General features: G+C 36.7%; 1 protein-coding gene across 3 annotated transcripts in view; it reads right to left on the bottom strand.

The window, feature by feature from the left end:
• lmo7a (LIM domain 7a) overlaps positions 1-21,844 on the bottom strand; it is a 52,398-nt gene that overhangs the window by 25,259 nt on the left and 5,295 nt on the right. For all 3 annotated transcript variants that reach the window (XM_089133277.1, XM_089133275.1, XM_089133276.1), the window contains exons 3-6: positions 17,288-17,357; positions 13,811-13,917; positions 1,856-1,886; positions 610-723 (exon numbers count right to left, since the gene is read on the bottom strand). In XM_089133277.1, the coding sequence (XP_088989403.1) occupies positions 610-723; positions 1,856-1,886; positions 13,811-13,917; positions 17,288-17,357 (322 nt within the window). The remainder of the gene's footprint in view (positions 1-609; positions 724-1,855; positions 1,887-13,810; positions 13,918-17,287; positions 17,358-21,844) is intronic.

Here is a 21,844-nt window from a genome sequence, read left to right as displayed (position 1 = left end):
CAGTAACAGCTCATATTAGCCAGTTAAACCTTTACTACCCTGTTAGAAAAAAATATATAGTTGCATAGTTTCATGTGGTCCTTCTCCCTCGCTGTATTATGGGTTTGCTATGTGGGGAGAAATGTGCTGGTAACGTTCGTGAGACAAGACACAATCAGCTGATACTATTATTACATTATATTGTATATTAAGACCCTTGATCCTCACCTGACAATGGCTTTGTAAACTTTATCCATGATGTGGTTTATACTGGACTGTGGTGCAAAAACAGTGACAATGTTACACACTCTTGGCTTACTCTGGTTATTCTCTGCTGTCTCAGACTCCCCTTCTTTGAAAGGCAAGGGCGAGCAGTGGGCTGAGCCCTTGCTTAGTGCGACTTGCAACTGAACCGCTAGATGTCGCTAAAAATCACACACTGCACCTTTAATTGGCTGACTGTGTTCCATACCATGAGACTAGCATGCTGCATATTTTAAATTACAGAATGGATGTAAAATAAAAATGTACTGTACATGGTCAGCTAGCCTAGAAGAATCCACTATTCACACACTCCTCTGTACAGTAACATCTAAGTGTAAATACTAGTCAAATACTGCATAATCTTACCTTATATAGTGCTGTGCCAAGTAATTCCTCAAAAGCCTTTAGTTTTAAGTAAGGTCCATTGTAAAAAGGATCAGCATGTGCCTTTCTGCCCAGCCAATATATGGTGATCAGAACCTGTGAGACAAATCAACACAATTGTATAAGTACTTGTTGAAACAAAATTGTACTGTATATGCCAATAAACCATGAGATATCAACAGGAACTAGATAAATCACATTGCACAAGTTTAATATATTATATACACTAGCTCTAAAAAGTATTGAACTTTTTTTCTTTTTGAGAAGTTCCCTAATTACTCATGTGGTCATTCTAGTTTTTCATTCTTTACAATTAGGAAAAACATATAAAACATATTTATTTATTTATTTATGTTTGTCCTAATTGTAAATAACATACACTACCATTCAAAGATCAGTAAGATTTTTTTTTTTTAAATAATACTCTTATTCAGCAAGGATGCATTAAAATGATCAAAAGTGACAGTAAAGAATTTTACAGATTTTGTTCTTTTTATCTTTATATTCAAATCCAGAATGTTTTATTTTTTTTTATCATGGTTTCCACAAAAATATTAAGCAGTACAACTGTTCTCAACATTGATAACAATAAGACATGTTTCTTGTGCAGCAAATCAACATATTAGAAAGATTCTAGAAGGATCATGTGACACTGTAATGATGCTGAAAACAGGAGTGAATTATATTTGAAAACAGTACAATTATAACATTTTAAATTATAATAATATTTTACAATATAAATATTTATCAAGTAAATACAGGCTTGGTGAGCATAATAAACTTATTTCTAAACTAAATCATTAAAAAATGTATACAGACCTCAAACTTTTGAATGGGAGTGTACTTTATCTATTGTTTTATAACTTTAAATCTAACTTATTTTTGTTTAATTCATTACAGGGTTGCCTAGATATTTTGTTCAGATATTCACACTTGTGTCCAGATACTCTTTGGGCCACTGCAGTTGTTCTCTATAGAGGACAGAGATGTCTTGATCGGTGGCCTTGAGTTTTAGATGAAACATCTTGAAATGTTACTATGACATATGCTACTGTGATACTTTAAGAGATAAACAGACAAACACTAACCGCAATATGGGATCTGTTAAGTGAGCATTTTGTTTGACACCACAGTAATGAAGCAAAAATTCCAAAAGCCCACAGCACATTTCAATTGAGCAAATTAGGGGTTAAACATGATTTCACATCAACCCAAATAATTCACTTACATTTTTGAGCCTCCTGCTGCTCTCCTGGCGTCTGTAGGGGAGAAGAGGTGTTTGGTTAATCACTCACAGTCTGGGAAAAGGACAATAACAGAACAGTGTTTTGGGTTTCTGTGTGCCCTAGTGAATGAGCTAGAAGGTGTGAGCAAAATCCCATCAGGCCGGCTCCCAGCAGCTCTATACAAAAGGCTACACACTAAAAACACGTTCACTCAAATACACTGACAAACCCTACGACATAGGGACGGTTGACAGCAGATATAAAGACCAGAAAAACAACGGCCAAAGAACCCTATTAACAGTATAGCTCCACTCTAAATTGACAATATTATTTTATTTTGTAAATGCAACAAGCTAAATAAGCGGAAGAAAAATTAGATACGTACTGTGTATGTTCTACTTTTATGTCACTTATCTTGTCCTTGACTTGTTATTTAGGAGCACTGTCACCTAAGGTTAAAACCTAAATAGGATCACAATAAAAATACCACATTCATTGATGTAAAATATCTATGGCATTTTGCACTTAAGATTCTTGGCATCCCTTTGCATGTAAAGTAAATAAATAAATTATATATTTTAGAGTAGTCAATGTGCTGCTTGTTTAGCAGTATATATTTACTGTTCTCTGAAAATAACTTCACATACAGCCATTATTGTCAAAATATCTGGCAAAAAAAGTGAAAACACCCCAAGTGATAAAAGCTGTACGTCGTTTAACCATGCAAATCCACATGTCCTATTCCTCATGTTCATGTTTTTGTCTGCTTGACAGGCCTCACGAGGGTCAATCAAAGAAGTGGAGTCTTTGTGCCGTGCGTCAGGTGCAGAAGCGGGCTTCAAAAAACAGACGTACAGTATGAGTCCTGCCAGCACTGCTTTAGATGTTTCATTGTGTGGCGTGGTGTATGGTCTGAGCACTGACAAGCTGACCTTCCATTTCTGCAACAAGTCGGTTTGCATGGCCGTCACCCCAGAATGAAGCCTCTTCTGAAGCTGGCTCACAAAAAAGCCTGTAAACAGTTTGCTGAAAGCAACCTGTCCAAGAGCATGAATTACTGGAACCATGTCCAGTTGTCTGATGGGACAAAGATAAACTTGTTTGGCTCAGATGGTGTCCAGCATGTATGGCGGGCGACACCTGGTGAGGAGTACCAAGAAAATTGTGTCTTGCCTACGATCAAGCATCATGGTCTGGGGCTGCTAGTACTGGGGAGCTGAGCTTCATTGAGGTAAACAAGGATTCATGTATGTACTGTGACATACTGAAGCAGAACATGATGCCCTCCCTTCAGAAACTGTGCTGAACGGCATAACAACCCCAAACACACCACCAAGATGACAACAACCGTGCTGAGGAAGTGGAAGATGAAGGAGATAGAGTGGCCAAGTATGTCTCTAGACCAGTGGTGGAATGTAACGAAGTACAAATACTTCGTTACTTTACTTAAGTACATTTTTCACGTATCTTTACTTTACTTAAGTACAATAAATAGTGCCTACTTTTTACTTTTACTTCGTTACATTTTGCAGCAATTATTATACTTTCTACTCCACTACATTTCTACAACTTCTGTTACATTTTCGTTACATTTTCTGATCAGTTTTTCCCCTGCTAAAACGTAATCTGACCGTCCGTTCGTTGCACGTTTGTCTCACCAGTGACGTTTGGTTGCCATAGATACAGTAGCCTATATCAACCCGGTCACACTAAATGCGTCTCACACGCAGTGTGTTTATCATGCAACTCATACGCAAAAATTTGTTTTTACGTGCATAGGAAACACACCGTGTGTAATATATGTTTGGTTTGGTTAGGATTATGGCAAGCCAAGAGGTTCAGAATTACACCATTAATGAATCGCGTTTACTGCCAAACATAGTTATTAACATATAGTAAGGATAAGCATGATATTGCCTAATTGCAAGCTTGTTTCAGAAATGGTGACATTTTTTTTCCATCATTATTGAACATCATTATAGGAGTAGGCTATTAGGTTGAATGAGTTAGAATTAAATGTTTTATTAATCATAAGAAAATAGACATTAAGATAATAAATTGTTATGCAAGTACTTTTACTTTTAATACTTAAAGTACATTTAAAATAAAGTACTTTTTACTTTTTACTTAAGTATGGTTGTCATTGTGTTACTTCTACTTTTACTAAAGTAAATATTTATCTTTGTATTTGTACTTTTACTTAAGTACTGAGATTCAGTGTTTCCTCCACCACTGCTCTAGACCTGAACCCCATCGAGCACCTGTGGGGCATCCTAAAGCGGAAAGTGGAGAAGCACCATGTGTCTAACATCCAGCAGCTCCGTGAGATCATTTTGGAGGAGCGGAAGAGGATCCCAGCAACAACCTGTGCAGCTCTGGTGAACTCCATGGCCAGGAGGATTAAGGCAGTGCAAAATAACAATGGTGCTCACACAAAATATTGACACTACGAACACTGTTTTGACATGTTCACTTTGTTGCCAGCTATTTGGAAAATAATGGCTGTATGTTGAGTTATTTTTAGAGGACAGTAGATACACACTGCTATACAAGCAACACAATAACTATTCAAAAATATATCTAAGTTCCATTTCTATAGTATTGTCCCTTGAGAATATATATTAATGTTTGCTGAAAGATGAGGGTTGTACACTTTTGTGAGATACTGTATGTGGCCTACATTACTGTTTTGGAATTAAAAGAAATGCATATTATGAGACAACAAAAGTGTATTTTGTCATTGCATTCATGTAAAACTGTTGTTGGGGACTCCCAGAACAATATTAGGAACATTTTAAATGCCATAATAGGTGCTATTTAAAGTCATCATGAAATCAAAATGTGATGCGATCTGGGAAAACCCGTTGGATGTCGCGCTGGTACGTTTTCAGTAAAGTCTAAATATAGATTGAATGTCAGTTTTTTGTCAAAATTGTGTTTTTATTAAATTATTATTCTATAACATCTTGTTTATCATCTCCGAATATATCTTGGGAAAATTCACTAGTTTAGTGCAGAAAAATAGCGATGTATAATGGCCAGCTGAAAAGAATGTGTTTCTCTTTAAGAACACACAGGCGGAGCGGAGGGCCAAGAAGACAATATCTCCTGTTTAGCTCTCCTTTTAACTCTACAAACTAAAAAGACAGTTCACCTATCAAAAAAAAACCACATAACAGAATAAAGTCCAGTCCTGGGTGAACTACAAAGGCTGCACACAAGTTTTTATTTATTTATGTATTTTTATCCAGCATTATCGAGTGGTGTGATGCGAAGCACAAGATAACAAAAAAGTCTGAAGCTGCTCGCTTAAAAGATCTTGCTCGCCTCTCAATAGTCCAATTTCAAAATGGTTTTCACAGGATGAATTTTGAGTTTTTAAGCTTTCGAATGATACCTAATCTATGATTATTACTAAAATATGTGATATGAAAAAAGGCAATAAATAAAGAGTGCCAGTCGTCCCGCTAACAGGATGTGACCGTTAATTAAACCGTTTTTTTCTCAAAATTCCGTTTCTGAAAATCGTAGCGATCAGCCGACTTCAGATAACAACAACTTTTGTTACAGACAAACGATAAAAGAAATAAAAACAAGTTAACAACAAATTTTGTTACAGACAAACAATAAAATAAATAAAAACAGATTTGGAAAGGGCTTGAATCCAGCTTTAATATGGTCTCAAAACCTGTAATATGTCAAATTTCACCATGTGGTGGGTTTTCGCACATCACATCACAAATGAACAATTCTTATTTTTTTTTATGGAATATTGGATTATTTTTTATAAATGATTTGTCCCTTGCACATATTTTTTTTTTAATTAATTTTTAAATTCAAAATGATTTCCCCTCCCACTTGCAATGACACCTCTCTGATGACTACTGGCACAAGGGCGGGACCACCTGTAACTCACATGACATCACAGCAGTAGCAAACCACAACAATCTAGCAATCCTATCAATTTCCAAAAGAGTTTAGCAACACTGGTCTAACTGTAACTTACAGTACTAACAATACACTTTCAAAATACAAATACATTTTTAGCTGTGACAGCCATGATGCAAGAGTTTTGACATAGAGTTCAACAGCTGAGAGGTTAAAGAGGGATTATGCTAGTCAGCAACCTGTGTTTTTCAAGCTGGTGAACCTGTATGACATGTTCAACTAGCTGAATGAAGGCGTTCCCTGCTCACGATAACAGCAATTTATTGCTCCAATAAAAGATGCGAGAGGTAAAAAAAAAGGGTCTGTGTCTGCCATCAGAACAAAGTCCACATTTATAAAGCTGTTAGAAAAAAAGTCATGAACATTCTAATGCTTGTTACCAAATGATAATTTATGATCCATGAAAAAGCAAAAGGACTCTTTGTTGGGGTGAGAAGAGATGGAGGGGAACCTCTAGGGTGTATTTTGATCAGCTGTTCACTCACATGAATATGAGGCGTTTATTTAACAGCAAATCTTGAGATTTGAAAAAAAAAATTCTTGAGATGTTATCTTATGGAGAATGTACTGATCTTGAAAGGGAAAGATAAATCAGCTACAGTAAATCAACATTTATGATCCAATCTGATTAAAGAGAATGTTTATCAAAAATGAAAATTGTGGTATTAACTCACTCTCATGTTGTCATAAACTTATATGGCTTCCTTGCAAAATTCAAAAGAAGACATTTTGAAAAATGTACTGGCCCTCGTTTCCTTGCAATTACAATAAATCAGGACTTAAACTTTCAAACATCAAAAAGGACGCAAAGACACCATAAAAGGTATCATAAAAGTAGTCAGTAATATTTCAATTTTGGTTTTGTTCCTCACAGAAAGCTATAATATGTATTGTAAGACATGCAGTAAAGCACAGACCACTTTTCTAATACTTTTATGGTGCTTTTTAAAATAATTTTGGAGCTTGACAGCCCCTGTCCTCATTCATTATATTAAAAAGAGTGGGCAGAATATTTATTTAAAAAAAAAAAAAATCATTATTGTGTTCCACATAAATAATAAATATTAATGGTATTTTCTTTTTTGGGTGAACGAACCCATATCCAACTAAAGTATTTATGCCACTCCTAGCCAACCAGCCGCTCTTGCCACTCCTAATTCTCCATCTTTTAGTAAGAGAACAGGAACATTCCAATTACAACAGCTCATTTTTCTACTCAAAACACTGTCAGACAAAATCAGAGCACAAATGCTTTTCAATAGGGTCTCTATTCACACATCAGGCTTTAAACGCTTTGAACTAATGTTTAAATAAGTACAAGACTGCGTTAAATTGCTTATAATCACCCGTCTGTTCCCAAGGCAAAAAATGTTGTTTACGCTAATGACCATTTGTGAGAATAATGTTTGCACTGTTACATTCTCACAAAAGGTGACATCAACCGGCTGCATTCTTTAATATTCATGTGTAATGAACTCAGAAACGAAGTCACATTCCCCAAAACTGTATTCTTTTGCCCTAAGCCTGAAGATACTGTCTGAGCAGGTCAATGTCATAAACAAGTATTGTGCCAGTCTGTGGGAAAGTCAGTGTCACAATTAGGATTTGTCTCTCACTAGAAACCAAACCATTTCTGTATGTATGATTGAGTTGGAACATTTCAAAATAAAACACAATGGAAATTTCCAAATGGCACTGTGCTGTTTCCCCTTTAAAAAAGGTCCAAACCACAGTGGCTCACAAAGATGTTCTGAGTGAAAAAATAGTAGGATAGTCTATAACAGAGATAGAATATCACCTACACATAATGTAAAATACTTGCACAAGGACACTAGTCTAGTCTCCAGTTACACAATATCCACAGCATATTTCTGGAATTTTCAAGTTGTATATCCGTTCTCGATTTCGAAATACTTAAACTCCATAAAAGGCCTGCCATACCCATTTGGGCAATGCAATAAAATGACACAGTGACAATGGATGGGCAGGTTCATGACATCAACACCCCTCATTTATAAAGCGGGTGTGTGTGCATAGCTGGGAGAGTAAGACCTCACAGCCCAGTTCAGTAACATTCAGCGGGTAAAGAATGTTCCTGTTTTTATGAACGAATGCCACTAATTAGTCATGCCAGCTTGCATCAATCACTCTATTTGTTTTTACTCCGCTCTATGATACAACATGTACATTTAAATAGAGGCATTGGCTGTGATTGATTTAATGTCTCCCAAAAGGCTTGTTTCATTCTTATCCAATTCACCAGCTATAATCCCCCAAGTAAAACACTGTAAGGAATAATTTTCACTAGTCGGATGACCGAGCGTTCCACAAATGCAGCTCTTGTTTGTCTGCTTAAGGTATGGACAATTGAGCAATTCACAATATACCAGTGTCCCTGTCATAGAGACCACTGATGCCATCCAGTGCCATACACCATTGAGCAAATGACATGTTCATTCTCCCACAGCACTTATAATGAAAACATTATATTACAATTCACAACAACACTAGAAAAGTGGATATTTTAAATAATATAAACAAACAGTCCACCCAATACTTTTCACTGAACCAAACAGACTTACAGTACACTACCGCTTAAAAGTTTGTGGTAGATATGATTATTTACTGTTTTTGAAAGAAATGTAATTCCTGTAATGGCAAAGCTGTATTTTCAGACACTTCATAGACTTCATAGTCACAAGATCCTTCAGCAATCACTTTAATATGATGATTTGCTGCTCAAGAAACGTGTCTTATCACACAGCAAATAATATTATACTCACAGCTGTGCTCCTTAATATTTTTGTGGACATTTTTTTCCACCCCAGAATTTAATGAATGTCGAAAGAGCAGAATTTACTGTATATGTATATTTACTTTAACTTTATAAATGTCACATACTGAAATTTGAATGGTATTCAAAATGAAATTAAATCAAAAATTGATTTATAAAGCACAATAATAATAATAATAATAAAAAACAGTTGTTGACCACTGTGCTGTACAAAACCTTGCTAAAAGTTTAACAACAATAGAAAAGACACGGTCACCCTTCGACTTTAATCAGAATCTTGGGACCATTAACACTCTTTGCTCAGAAGAGGTACCTCAGAGATCTAACCAATGAATTTGGATTTAAAAGATCACAGAGATATTCAGGAGCCATTCCACTAAGAGCTTTAAAGATTTTCTTTTGTTGAAAAAAGCACACCAAAAATTTAACTCAAAGAGTAAATGCAAAGAGCATAATGCAGAGGAGATGTAATCAAATTTGTGGATGCCAGTCAGAAGTCTGGCAGTTGCATTTTGAACCATCTGAAGATGATTTATATTTGATTACTTATTCCAATATACTAGAGGGAGTTAAAATAAACAAGCTGTGATGATTGTCGATAATGATGAACGGTAGTGTATTTAAATCTAATAAGGTGTATAACATTCAGCACATCTATTTTCAAGTATTTTTCAACAGCTAAACGTACCCAACCCCAGAGTACATTTACATGTGCTAGGAGAACTGCTTTAAAAGTGATTTCGGTCAATCAGTTTGGTGCTTGGGCATGAGATGATGGCATCTGCAGTCAATGAGAACAATACTGTCACACTGTATTGCTGCTGAAAAAAAAACCTCTGAAGCGGATAAAGAATCGGGCTGGGCAATAAAACGGTATCTGTACTATTTATCCATGGTACACCATTGTCACCACTAAAATGTTAGATATTGCGCTTATTTTCATTAAAATGAATGCGCATCGCCCATAGATCTTATAACAGCCTATCAGATTTTTCGATAAATCAGCGTGCTACCATTGACAAGCAAACAACCAATAAGGTCTAAACAGCCAGGTTGTGTTGCTCTTGTGTTTGGTTGCATTGACATCCCAATATCTCTTACAGTTTTAGCAGGTTGTATTAATGACATGAAAGCAAATGTGATCACATTTCTTTTATGAATAATTTGGCTCTCGTATTTGGAGCAATGTGTATGGCTTCTCTTAAAAGTCAATAACTGATGATTGTCCATAATTATTAATATGGTTTGAAATTGAAAAGTGAAGTGCTATCAAGACTCCCAATCAGTTCAAATGCACAACTCTATAAACTACTGGAATGCAGGAAGAGATAAAATTCTTTATCATTAACATTTTGTAAGTGCTAGTAACATGGCAATACAGTATGTTCACTGTACGAGACAATAATAAAACACAGAGACAAAGTTCACACAGGAACTATATTTCACCATTTACAATGACAATTGTATGCATGTATGTTGGTGTTGGTGACAAGGACGAACCCGGGGGCCGTGGGGGAACGGCGCGAGGCCGGTGGCGTGATTGATTATGAGCGAAACCTGCGCAATGCACCGGTCTCAAATCTCTCACGGAGGAGCGACGACAGTGAAGATTGAGATAGGCCAGGCCTGGACTTCATTAGATGTTTTGTTTTTATGTGGCAGCAGCCTTTCCTTTCGTTTTGTATTTGCTTATTTTAGGTTTATAAAACTCTTTGAATGTTCGCTGATTCCCACTTCCTCCTTCCCATCTAACATCTAACCATCTTCAACATCTAACCTTGCTATATATATATATATATATATATATATATTAGTTCCAATCCTTGATTCTGATTGGTCAATAGCTGTGCTTTATTCATGATAAAACCCGGCTATGACCGCTTCACCCAACGGTTCTATTTATTACTGCGCAACACTGCAGTTCCTATGTTGTTTTTATTTTTCATATTATTGGAACATTGTTGCTGTTCAAGGTCAGAGACTATTTTTTTCTAGAGGGAGGAACTATTTTAGTGATTTTATTTCATGAATGTTTCACTAATACAAAATTTTTTATTTTATATTTTTTATTGTCTGGTAACCATTTTATAAAAGCAATAAGGTATTCGAGGCAAGTGCTGTATTGTGAATAAGTAACGGTTGAAGGGGTTGCAGGGGTTCGAATCGTGCCTAGCAATGCCCTTCAGCCATTACTTATTCACGATACAGCACAACCTCTTGTACCTTATTGCTTACACACACACACACACACACATATATATATATATATATATATATATATAATAAATGATATAATATAAGGACACACATATACATGTATGTGTGTGTGTGTGTAAAAGTAATGTTGATCATGTTTATTGGCACATGTATAGAGGCCATGAAACAGAGCAGCTGTCATGCTGGAAGAGGCTGCCAGTGGGACAGATGACCTGGAGTTGTTTCCCTCTCTGAGACACTTGTTTTTCATGGACTGATGAGTAATAATGAATGTAGGCCCTGCTTATCTCAAGCCTGCCGGCTACAGGCTGCAATATCTGCTCACGTCGCCTTCTGTGTGACTATGAACAGTCGGCATCAAACTCCACAAGGGCTGTAAACTTCAGATCAGAGTGAGAGATCTGAAAACTTTAAATGTGGCGTGCGGACTCTGCCCTCATATTACAGCTGATTTACTGCCATGTATCGTTTACTGCTTGTATGTATTGTTTTAAAACACTAAAATAACATTTTCTAGAATGATTTGGCAGGGGGGGTCATTATAAAAACATTTAAAAAATAAGCCCTACCATATATCGGTGTTGGACAGTGTTGATAGGGTGTCTAATTCTAATTCTTGGCCAGCTTACAGTTAGTATATGCAAATTGCATGGTCTACACAATCCCAGAACAGAAAATCGTGAGCTTAGAATTATAAGGTTCTATCTCCGTTTAGGGTAGTTCTGAGATATTGAGCATCAAAGTTTTTACATCCCACCTGGCAAAACTGTAATGTAGTAAAATTTTATATTATAGCTTTATCTATTAATCTTTTTTTTACAAAAATAACACCACACAGGCATTAATAAACACCTAATGGATCAGATTATGTCAAAAACTCAATTTCGACCAAAAGTGGAGATAGAACCTTATAATTCTAAGCTCACGAAATACAAGCAAAAATGGCAAAGCCGAATCTTCTGGTGGTCTTGATGTAAACACAAACATGTTTCTGAAGGATGTAAAGTTACACCAGGAGAATGAAGGAGAAAACAAGCTAAAAATAGTAACAGTCAGGAATCATATCACTGCATGCCCTGCACAGTGTCAAAAAGTGACCTTTCAATTCTAAAATTAGGAACCCGGCCTGGAACTCTTCCGACAAATACCTGACAGAGTGGACACAGATAAACCCGCACCTCATGCTGACAGACACACAACCACAGACATATACAAGTGGCGTAAGTGATTATAATTATAGCCTATAGGGATTGGATGAGTCCTGTTTAATCAGAGCCTCTGTACAGTTTCCATGACAGTACGGGTGTGGCATGGTAACCGTCATGCAGCAAGGCTTGCTTTGTTTAATCTCGGCCCACAGGTTAGAGTCTGACAGTACTGTCACTTCTGTTGAGGTGACAATGACAGGACGGGCAGAAACACAAAGCCCTCCCCTTCCCCTATTCAAAGCAGTCTTATCAATATGGTCAGGTTGATTTCACATATTTGAATAGTTACTAATTTGTATGTGACGTAATACAGCTATGTCACAATGCCCCAACACACACTAATATGTTGTGCTGGACCAGTTCAAGACAGAGCTGAACAAACCTAGTCAAATGAAGCTCACAAAAGGATCAACAATCGGAAAACAAGGTCATGCGAATTCATCATGCGAGCTTATGAGAGTAGTAGTGATTGATCTTTTCAGTGAATTTGATTAAACATAATAAAAGTCGGAATTATTATTATTATTATTATTTTACAATTGAACTGATCCAATTAAACTTTTCAAGTTCAACTCACTGACTCAATGATCTAGATAATTCACTCACAGCAAAGATTGTCAGTCACAGCTATTAAATGACTTCAGAAGACTTGGAAAATTGCGCACAATTCAAACAAACTACTTTTATTATACTTTTATGGTGCTTTTACTTCCTTTTTTCTGAAGCTTGACAGCTTCAGTCCCTATTCAACTTCACCGGGTAAAAAAAAAGAAAAAACAACCAGCAAATTTATCAACATTTCTCCTTCTGTGCTTCATAGACTATAAAGTCAGGTTTTGAATGATATGAGGATAAAGTAAATGATGACAGAAATATCATTTTTCTGTGAACTTTTGCAATTAATTATGAATCGGTCAAGTTAAATTAAGTCACAAAGAAAAGAAAATAGCACAGGACTTCTTGTGTTTTTGTTCACAAATATTAAAGTGTTTGTGGTGATGAACATGTTAGAGCTGGACTGACAGATCTCACAACGTCACTACCTCCCAAAGACACACCTGTGACAATACTGAACAGGTTGATCAACATACCATGTTTTTCCACCCTTTTCACAGGTATAGGCTGATGCGAAACACTGAAACTACAACAATATAGCATGATTACAGCATGCACAGCACATCTGCAAGTGGCAAATTTACCCTTAGCGCACACACATTTTAAGTCTTTAATCTCTCTTCTTCATCATAGTCAGCTTGTGTTTCAGTGATAATGAGAGTTTATGCTTCACTCATGCGGGTGATTCTGCCTTTTTAAAGATCAGATTTTAGTTTCATTGTAACTCACCTCTGCTCTTTCTTCATTTATTGGGTCTTCTCTAACTTTTATTTGTCACTTGACAAAGAGTGCATTGCTAATTCATGATTTTATTATTCAATGCATTTTCACAAACGAGACAAATTCATATTCAAGCCAGGCATGACTGTATGATAAATGTTATTAAGCTATTATGTCAACAACATGTCCATGAATCTTTTTTTAAAATAGCCATTCACATTGAGTTTCACACTGGCTCAGTTGAATTTAAATGACTGGTTTAGTAATACAAGCCTGTTTTACAAAAATATGTGGATATGAGACCAGAGGACAATAAGATCTGCCAAAATCACCATCTAGTGAGCCATAAACAGTGGTTGGACACATTCTGTTATAGCTAAACCACAGCTATTTTCACATTGGCGGAAGGTCAAGTATATTACCGAACATTGTAAGTTGAGAAAAGCAGAACTTACTTGACAGTCACACGTGTGGAGAAGTCTTGCAGGTCTCCTGGGTGGAAAAGTTGGGCTTCTATTAGTCCAAGCTCTGAACAGGCTTTTAGGAAGAGGTTGATGTTGTCCTGTCGACAGAGAATATGTGTCCACCTTCTGAGTTAGACAGCACTCATACAGGAATTATTTGGCACACACAGTCCAGAAATCATTGCTTCCAAAGTTCAGTCCAGTGAGCTGAAGCAGTGGGAGGAGACAAAAGAGGGCAGGTGGCAAATAAAAAGTGACACCACAAGAGCAAAGAATAAAGGCAGGATATCACTGATTGACCTGTGAATGTACCTGTAAGAGCAGCAGTTTGGCCTCGGGGAGGTGCAAAAGTATGACACAGAGTGTCAAAGCCACTAGTACCCTCCCCCGCACATGTACGGCAGGCACAAACACACACGCACTTTCTTTGCATTCCCTCTAGACTAACCCAAACACATACCTGCATGTGAACAAACATATAAACTAAAGCATACTCTCACTTTTCACACCCAGAAACCGCCACACAAATCAGCAGAATATTTGAGGAATCTTCAGGGCGGTGGATTATTTTGGAGACGGGGTTGCCATGAAACACAGGTGACTGAAACGACAAAGTATTTCCCCCAAGCAACTGTTAAAATAGCTCGGTGGGTGGGGAAGGAAGTCGTGTTATGACATTATTTCAATTAGACTTGATCAACCATCTGGATGATAGTTCAGAGCTTGCAGCCCACCCTTTCCTGCTTTACCACTTGCTCTGAAATAATCACAGGGTTCTTTGGCCTATATTTAAACAGCAAACATGGTTATTAGCAGATGGCAATGAGAAGCTCTACTTCTGAATCACCTCCTCGTCTACCGTTTAAATAATTTCTCGAGGTGCTGTTCATTTCTCTTGTTCTGCTCCTCAACCAAATTCTCACACTCCAACAGCTTGACCTGTGTCCTTAACCTTTAATCTAGACTTATGCAAAATGTCTGAGATGTGAAAAGGTCCAACTAGTCACCTGTTTACCTGAATGCTAAATTTCTTGAAGCAGGTGGTTGGGAACAAATACACTATTACATGTTTGTGGCGAACAGGACGGCCGCGGGACTTGAGAGAATGGCGTGAGGCACACCGGTCTCGCATCTCTCACGGAGGAGCAGAAGCATAAAGAGGGAGCGACGACGTGGATGATCCAGAGAGGAACATGCCTGCTTTTGTTTCTATTTTCTTATAGGACTGCTGGCAGGTATTTTGTTTATTTCATTTAAATAAAGTTTTATTTGATTGTTCTCCGGTTCCTGCCTCCTTCTATGTTTAACCTTTACTTGGAATTTTAAATGACCTACAATTACTCAACAAGGCTTGTTAAAACACTAATCTTTGTTAATAAAATAATTTTGCACAGATAAACTTTGAGACAGTGAAACTGAATCTCTAATTTTACAGCTAGGGCACTTACAGTAATCCTGTCAGAAATACTCATTGTAACTGCTGGTTGTTGGTTTGTTGCACAGGCATTACTGGTGATACGCATGTAATCTGAGGTAAGCTAAAGTTCATTATTGTGATAAACCGTGTCAGCATAGATCAAGCTTCTAAATATGAATCATGTTATTTTCAGTACATGTGAATAATGCTAAACGAAATTACAAGTTAACAATTGGAAATTATGGGTTTAATTGAAGTAAATAATAAAATATAAATGCTTAAATGCACACTTTTAAGAGCAAACAAGCCTGGTGGCCTGTGGAAAATTCTATTCAAATAATCAGTTCTGCCAATTCTCTTTTCACAGTGGTGAGACTCATTGCAAATATATCCATCCAGCTCAATTATAGGGGGCTTTATGAAGGGCTGTGCTCCACAGAGTCATCTCTCTGCTAAACCTCAGGCCAAAGCCCTGCCAGAATGACTTTTCTAATGTGGCCGACCAGTGTGCCACACAAGTGTAGGCTTCCTCTCTTCAAATTGTTAAAAGGAGGATCAGCTATCCGGGGAAACACAAGGGTAAACCACGGCTCCGGATTTGATGGAACTATGGGAAAGTGATCCAGAGATCAACCAAAGCCAAAACCTTGAGTAGGAGTTTAGTGATCCAAAGCCAGAGTCGCTACACAGTCCAGAAAACCAGAGATTTCAACTCTTACACTAATGAGCCTTGATTGAACAAAATATAAAACCTCAAAATATAAAATATAAAAAAGTATTAGAATAAAACTGCGTTTAACAAAAGCCAAGCAGCCAGAGGGAACAATAATGGTGCTGGGAAAATTTCAGAGGCTTGAATGAGCCTTTTCATTCTTTGGAAAAAGAAATCTTTCATCAGTTATAAACATAGTTGGATAAGTGCATTATGTTCTTTTGCATCTTACGATTTGCTGGTAGCTCAGAAACAGCTCTCTTATGGACATATTTTACAGACTCGGCAGTATTTAGCAAAACTAAAATAAAGTCCAAACTATGTGTTTTTCTTTGCATGCCTTTGCCTGGCCCTTGCCATGTAAGCCCTCAATCGTGAGTTTAGGCTCGATAGGTTTTGGGGTTGGAAGCATTTTATGGAAATACCGCTGTGATGCTGTTGGACATGCAGATGCTCATGTAAGCTTACCTGGGTCAAGAGTTTTAAATGGCAAAGGGCAAACTAAATTAGCATGTTTTGCATAGATTAGGCCAAAAAGTTTCAATCAAAACAGCTTAATTCAGGCCCAAATGATACTTGTCAGTGATCTTGCATAAAAAAGCAAAAGCATAGACCATAGCAAGAGCAAAGAGCACGGGTTTTTGTACTGTCCGAGTAATATTTTATATTATTTCAAAATCTAATTTCCCCTTCTATTCATGCATGCGCATTGATCGTTCATGATAGAAAATTTCAATGTTTCCTGTTTGGAAAATGGTGACAAATGATTTCTATTAAATAACAGACAGAAGTAAATCAACTTTTTGCAATTCACACTAAATACCCATGTAAATGTTAACCATTTAGTAAATCATTCAAACTTCTTTTTAAGAGTTAAAGTTATTATCAGGAAGGAATGGGCTCTATGCACGGCGTTATTTCCGGTGAAGGATTAAGGATGCTCGATAACTTCCGCCGATCATAGAGTCCAATGCAATACCGAGAATTTATATTGAATTTTATACTCCATGGTTATACTAATGAAACGTTAGTCACAAAAACAGATAAAACAGACACCCCTCGTTGTGTTTATGCTTCTTTTTAAAATTATATTAAATAAACATAACTATATATAAAATTACATCTAAACGTATGTACGTTTCGTTTCAAAGACGGGAGGACAGTAAATATTGAAGACTCTGCCATAATCCCGTTTTCTCTGGTTTTCCTCCGCTTTAATCTACACAACCGGAAATGGACGAGCATCCTTACGTCAAATGCGGAACTTATGCGTGCATATAGCCCATACTACAGCAAAAATCCTGTATGCATGTCAAAGTACAAAACAACAACAACTTACCAAGCCAGCAATAGGTGTGGATAATCTGTTTAATTTCTTGATAATGCCAGGCTTGATCTTGTTGATCAGTCTAGAAAAAGAAAAACAGAACAAAAGTCAACAAACAATTACATTGCGTGTCAGTTGCCAGTTTTTTTTTTATTTTTTTTATTCTGACCATCTGGCTTCAGTTTACAAAGCCATCTATGCCCTGAGAAAAAAAAAAAAAAAAAAAAAAAACGGCTCTCAGTGGAAACAGACAATAGCCTCCAAGTCTAGTTTTGTGTGTAAAACTGGTTTGGGGAAATACACAGGAATATTGAAGTGCAAAATACAAGGCATGCGGCTGACTGAGTGATGAGCATGAAATAATAATGTGAGGTATGTGAAATGTGAGGAACTTGATTTCTGACTGATGTGCATTAAAGGGAGAGGCAGTCATTAAAGGGATAGTTCGCAATCACTTCCTGTGATATTCCACCATACATTATAGTTATACACTTAACACGCTTAGAAAAGTGCAACATTTTATTTTGTGTCACCATTCTTGGTCGAGTTACACTACTCGTGTAACTGTATTTAAATAGGGAAAACGTGGAGGTGTTTGGTCGCTTGTCTGCTTGGCTGCTATTGAATGAATAGGAGTGTCTCGCGCGCCAGAGTGATTGAGTGCATGCACTGAGACGAGAGAGGTATCAACTCGTTTTAGTTAAGGGAATTAATATGAAAAAAAAAAAAAAAAAAAAAAAAAACGATGGAGTATCCTTTAACAGTTTTATGACTCATCTCATACAGTGTATTTTCTCTCATGTAGTGATGCGCAATTCCTTCTGTGGTAGAAGAAAGACCGAGTAAAAAACTGGGAAAAACCTTTAAGAGAATAAATTAGCTGCCATTTTTGTTACAGGTCAATACATGTTTTAGAACCAATATCAAATGTAGTGCATTTAATAACATGCAAAAAATAACAAAATAATGTGCAAATGTGTGATTGGTTGAATGCTGAATTGAACAGTAACATTTACAATTAAAGGCAATTAAAATGTGGAATCTGATTGGTTAATGAAGCAGCAGCATTCAAAAAGTTGTGTCATAACATGATGTGTGCACCTGTTTAAAAGTGTCACCGGCCCACTGATGGGCCCATAGGCATTATTTAAAACAGTAATACTAAACCTAAAATTATATTGACAAACTATATTTATATTGACAAACTATTGACAAAAATTATATTGACAAACCTAAAATTATATTGATATCATTTGAAAGTTTTAGTAGTAGTTTTCATATTTGGTGATTGATCTTCACATTGACACTTAAAGGGTTAAAAAACGACTTTAACACCAGTATATAGACTAATAGACTTTTTAAAATTAGATTGGTGGCCCAAAAATGTTATTTATTTAGGCTATTTATTAAAAAAAAATTGTGTGTGTGTGTGAGAGAAAAAAAATAAATAAAAAAGTATAGAGGCCTACAGTATCTAAAGAATATATAGCGTTGGCCATTTCTTCTCTGTCTGTAATCACTAAAACACATACCCATTCACATGTCTAAGAAGTATTTTGACACTCTTAGTTTAAGCTACAGTCAAGCCTTTGCTGGACTGACCCCAGCAGTAGCTTCACAGGACTCTTTGTTTAGACGTGAAATCCAGAGTGACAGTCTCCTCAGGTAATGGCTTTTGTTAGTTCATGTGGAAATAGCTAAGCTAATGGCTCGGCATACAGACTGAAAGCAGCCAGCATGAGAGCACAGGAGAAGGATGATGACATTCTGCACTGCACTGTGGTAATTAGTCTGCTGAATCACTCAACTGACACCAGCGTGTCAAACTGGCCCACGCACTGCCCCAAAACCATCCAGGCAGTTTCAGAAATGTACTGAAAACCCTGAGCTTGCAGCATGTTACGCCCTGTCCACCGATCCAACGCTCTCTTTACATAAACAGCACAAGAGGCCCGAGAGCTGAGAGCTGTTCTCCCCGTGTGCCTGCCCTCTGCTCAGGTTTCTGAAACTGGCTAGAGTAGCTGGCACTATGGATCACCTCTTCCCAGCTGTCCTTTTAAATGCTCTGCCATCCATGTTTTCCTCTGCTGGGCTTACTAATGCTTCCTGGGATGGAAGAGTCTCTGATTATGACAGCAGGGTACAAATTATTTGTTTTAAAAATAGCTGCATGGGATCATGCACGTTATCATCCAGCTGGAATTAAATGCAAATTCCAAATGAGAAAGTTCAGGTAGTGTTAGCTTGCAGCACATTTCAGCCAAACAGCTAAAATATAGTTTCAGTGCTTCTTCTTTTGGAGTTTTATGGAGATTGGCAAACCAGCTAAAAGGTGCATTTCAGTTTCAGTGCATAATAGAAAAGTAGTTAAAGGGATAGTACCAACATATGCTCACTGGGAAAATGTGCCTCTAACCACATTTACAACTTTATTCCTTCTCGCATTTCAAATTACGATTACAGCGACAGATTTTTGATTGATAGACTTATTTTTGCACGGTTCTCAAACACTTTTACTATGCTGCATGATCTGTAAACTACTGTAGGCCTACATAATTTTAAGCTCCAAATGTTTGGCTTATATGAGGTAAACTTGCTTGGTAACTTACCTGGTATCTGCATTTCATTTGCAATGCAGAGTGTATGAGTGCAGTGAAACATAACTTATAAAAGAGCTTGTAGAAGCAGGCTAAATGGTTACTGTCTTGACAGTGATGCATTACAAGTAATGTGATTTAAGTAAGGATAACTTTTTTTCAAGCAACTAGTAAAATAAATGGACGGTCACTCTACACTTTCTGTCCAATTGACTTCCATTATTCACAAACAGTTTTAAAGTTCAAGTTTGGTGAACTCTGACCTGCAAATTCACATCACTTGAAGACACGTGACCAGTAGAAAATTGATAGGTCTATATCTCAGTGACCTCGTCTTGGCTGACTGAACTAAAAGAACTATATTTTTGCAGTAAATCCTAGTAGATTGTATATTTTACATTTTGAATGCATTACTATTTGATTTATGTTGAATTCATGCTTATATATAAAAAAAGAAATTTCTAAAGAAATTTTCCATAATAAAGTCCAGTGTGACCTCAGTTTAACACAAGTTAACTAAACAATAACCACATATTGTGTTTAACACAATTACTTTTTCAAAAAAGTTTTGAAATTTACTTTGTTCTCCCATTCATTGACTGTTACTATGTTGAGAGAAATCGGGAGTAAGTGCAGAGGTGTTGTGTAACATGATGGGTTTTGTAGTTCTAGACTACGAGCAGGCATTTACTCTTCTCAATTGTGACTTGCACAAATAAAAGCAAATGTATTATTCCTCAAAATGAATAAAAACAGTGAAATGCATTTTAAACTCAGAATACGTTACAAAGCTGCAATAATTAAATATGTTAAATAACACAAATTAATGTATAAACCAATGCCTTTGCAACTGACCCTCGATGATCAAATTCAACCATACTAATAACCAAAATGACTTTAGATAAACATCACATTTATTTCTTTTTCTTTTATTGCTGAAGTAAGAGTGTTGAATTGTACAGGAGTGAATTTGCATTTTCTTCAGCCTGAGGCTTATTCATTTCACTTTTGGCCTTTACATTTGCCAAAAATAAGTCCAGCCCAGGTGAGAAAAGGTAATGCAAAAATGCAAGTAACTATAAAAATTAACTAAGTTACTACTCCATAAAAAGTAACTAATGGCACTTTTCCACTGTACAGCCACCTCTGTTGAGGTTCCAAGCATACCATACCGATATACAAAATGTGACGTGAAAACACTACAGATCACTGATTGGTCAGAGAGATCCAAAGATTTGCAAAACGGGACAGCAAACTCGCTAGATTTAAATAGTCAGCAACAACCACCCAAGTCTTATTTGTTTGCAATATTTTTATAAACGACTTGCTTGAAAAAATAAACTTGTGAAAAGTAATGGCTGAATCGTGGTGACTGGTCATTAGGTGAGGGGCAGACGTTCCTCTGGTTGTTAGCCGAGGAGCAGATCCAACGAAAATTGGATATAGCGACCAGGAAAGTTCTTAATAAACTTTAATGAGCAGTCTATAATCCCACCCACTTTGAAGAGGTGCTAAACTGCAGTGGAAAATCAAATCGATTCGAGCCAAATCGTACCACGCAGTGGAAAAGCAAAGCATGCCAAGCCATACTATATGACGTGGAAAAGCACCATAAGTAACGCAATTTGTTACTTTTTTAGGAAGTAAATGTAATGCAATATTGTAATGCATTAAAAGTAACTTTCCCCAACTCACACTTGTTTTTGTTAACACTATTGCTTAGGTTTAGAGTATGGTTTAGTTTAGGTGTTTATTTTTGTTTATCTCCATAACTCCATACAATGAGCCATAGGTCAGTGGTCCAAAAATCTAAATCCAAAAAGGGCATAAAGGTAACATATGTGAATGTCATTGCATGATCAACAGAGCAAGAATTAAGTGGTTATTCAAACCATGGTGCTTGTGTCATAATATTAAGCAAAGTCATTTTTGATTCACGAGACTTCTTTAAACCAGTTTACTTTTCCGTTAC

Source organism: Pimephales promelas, chromosome 7 (assembly GCF_988280905.1).
Source record: "Pimephales promelas chromosome 7, fPimPro1.hap1.1, whole genome shotgun sequence".
Classification (NCBI taxonomy): Eukaryota; Metazoa; Chordata; class Actinopteri; order Cypriniformes; family Leuciscidae; genus Pimephales; species Pimephales promelas.
This window is presented reverse-complemented; position numbering and strand designations above follow the sequence as displayed.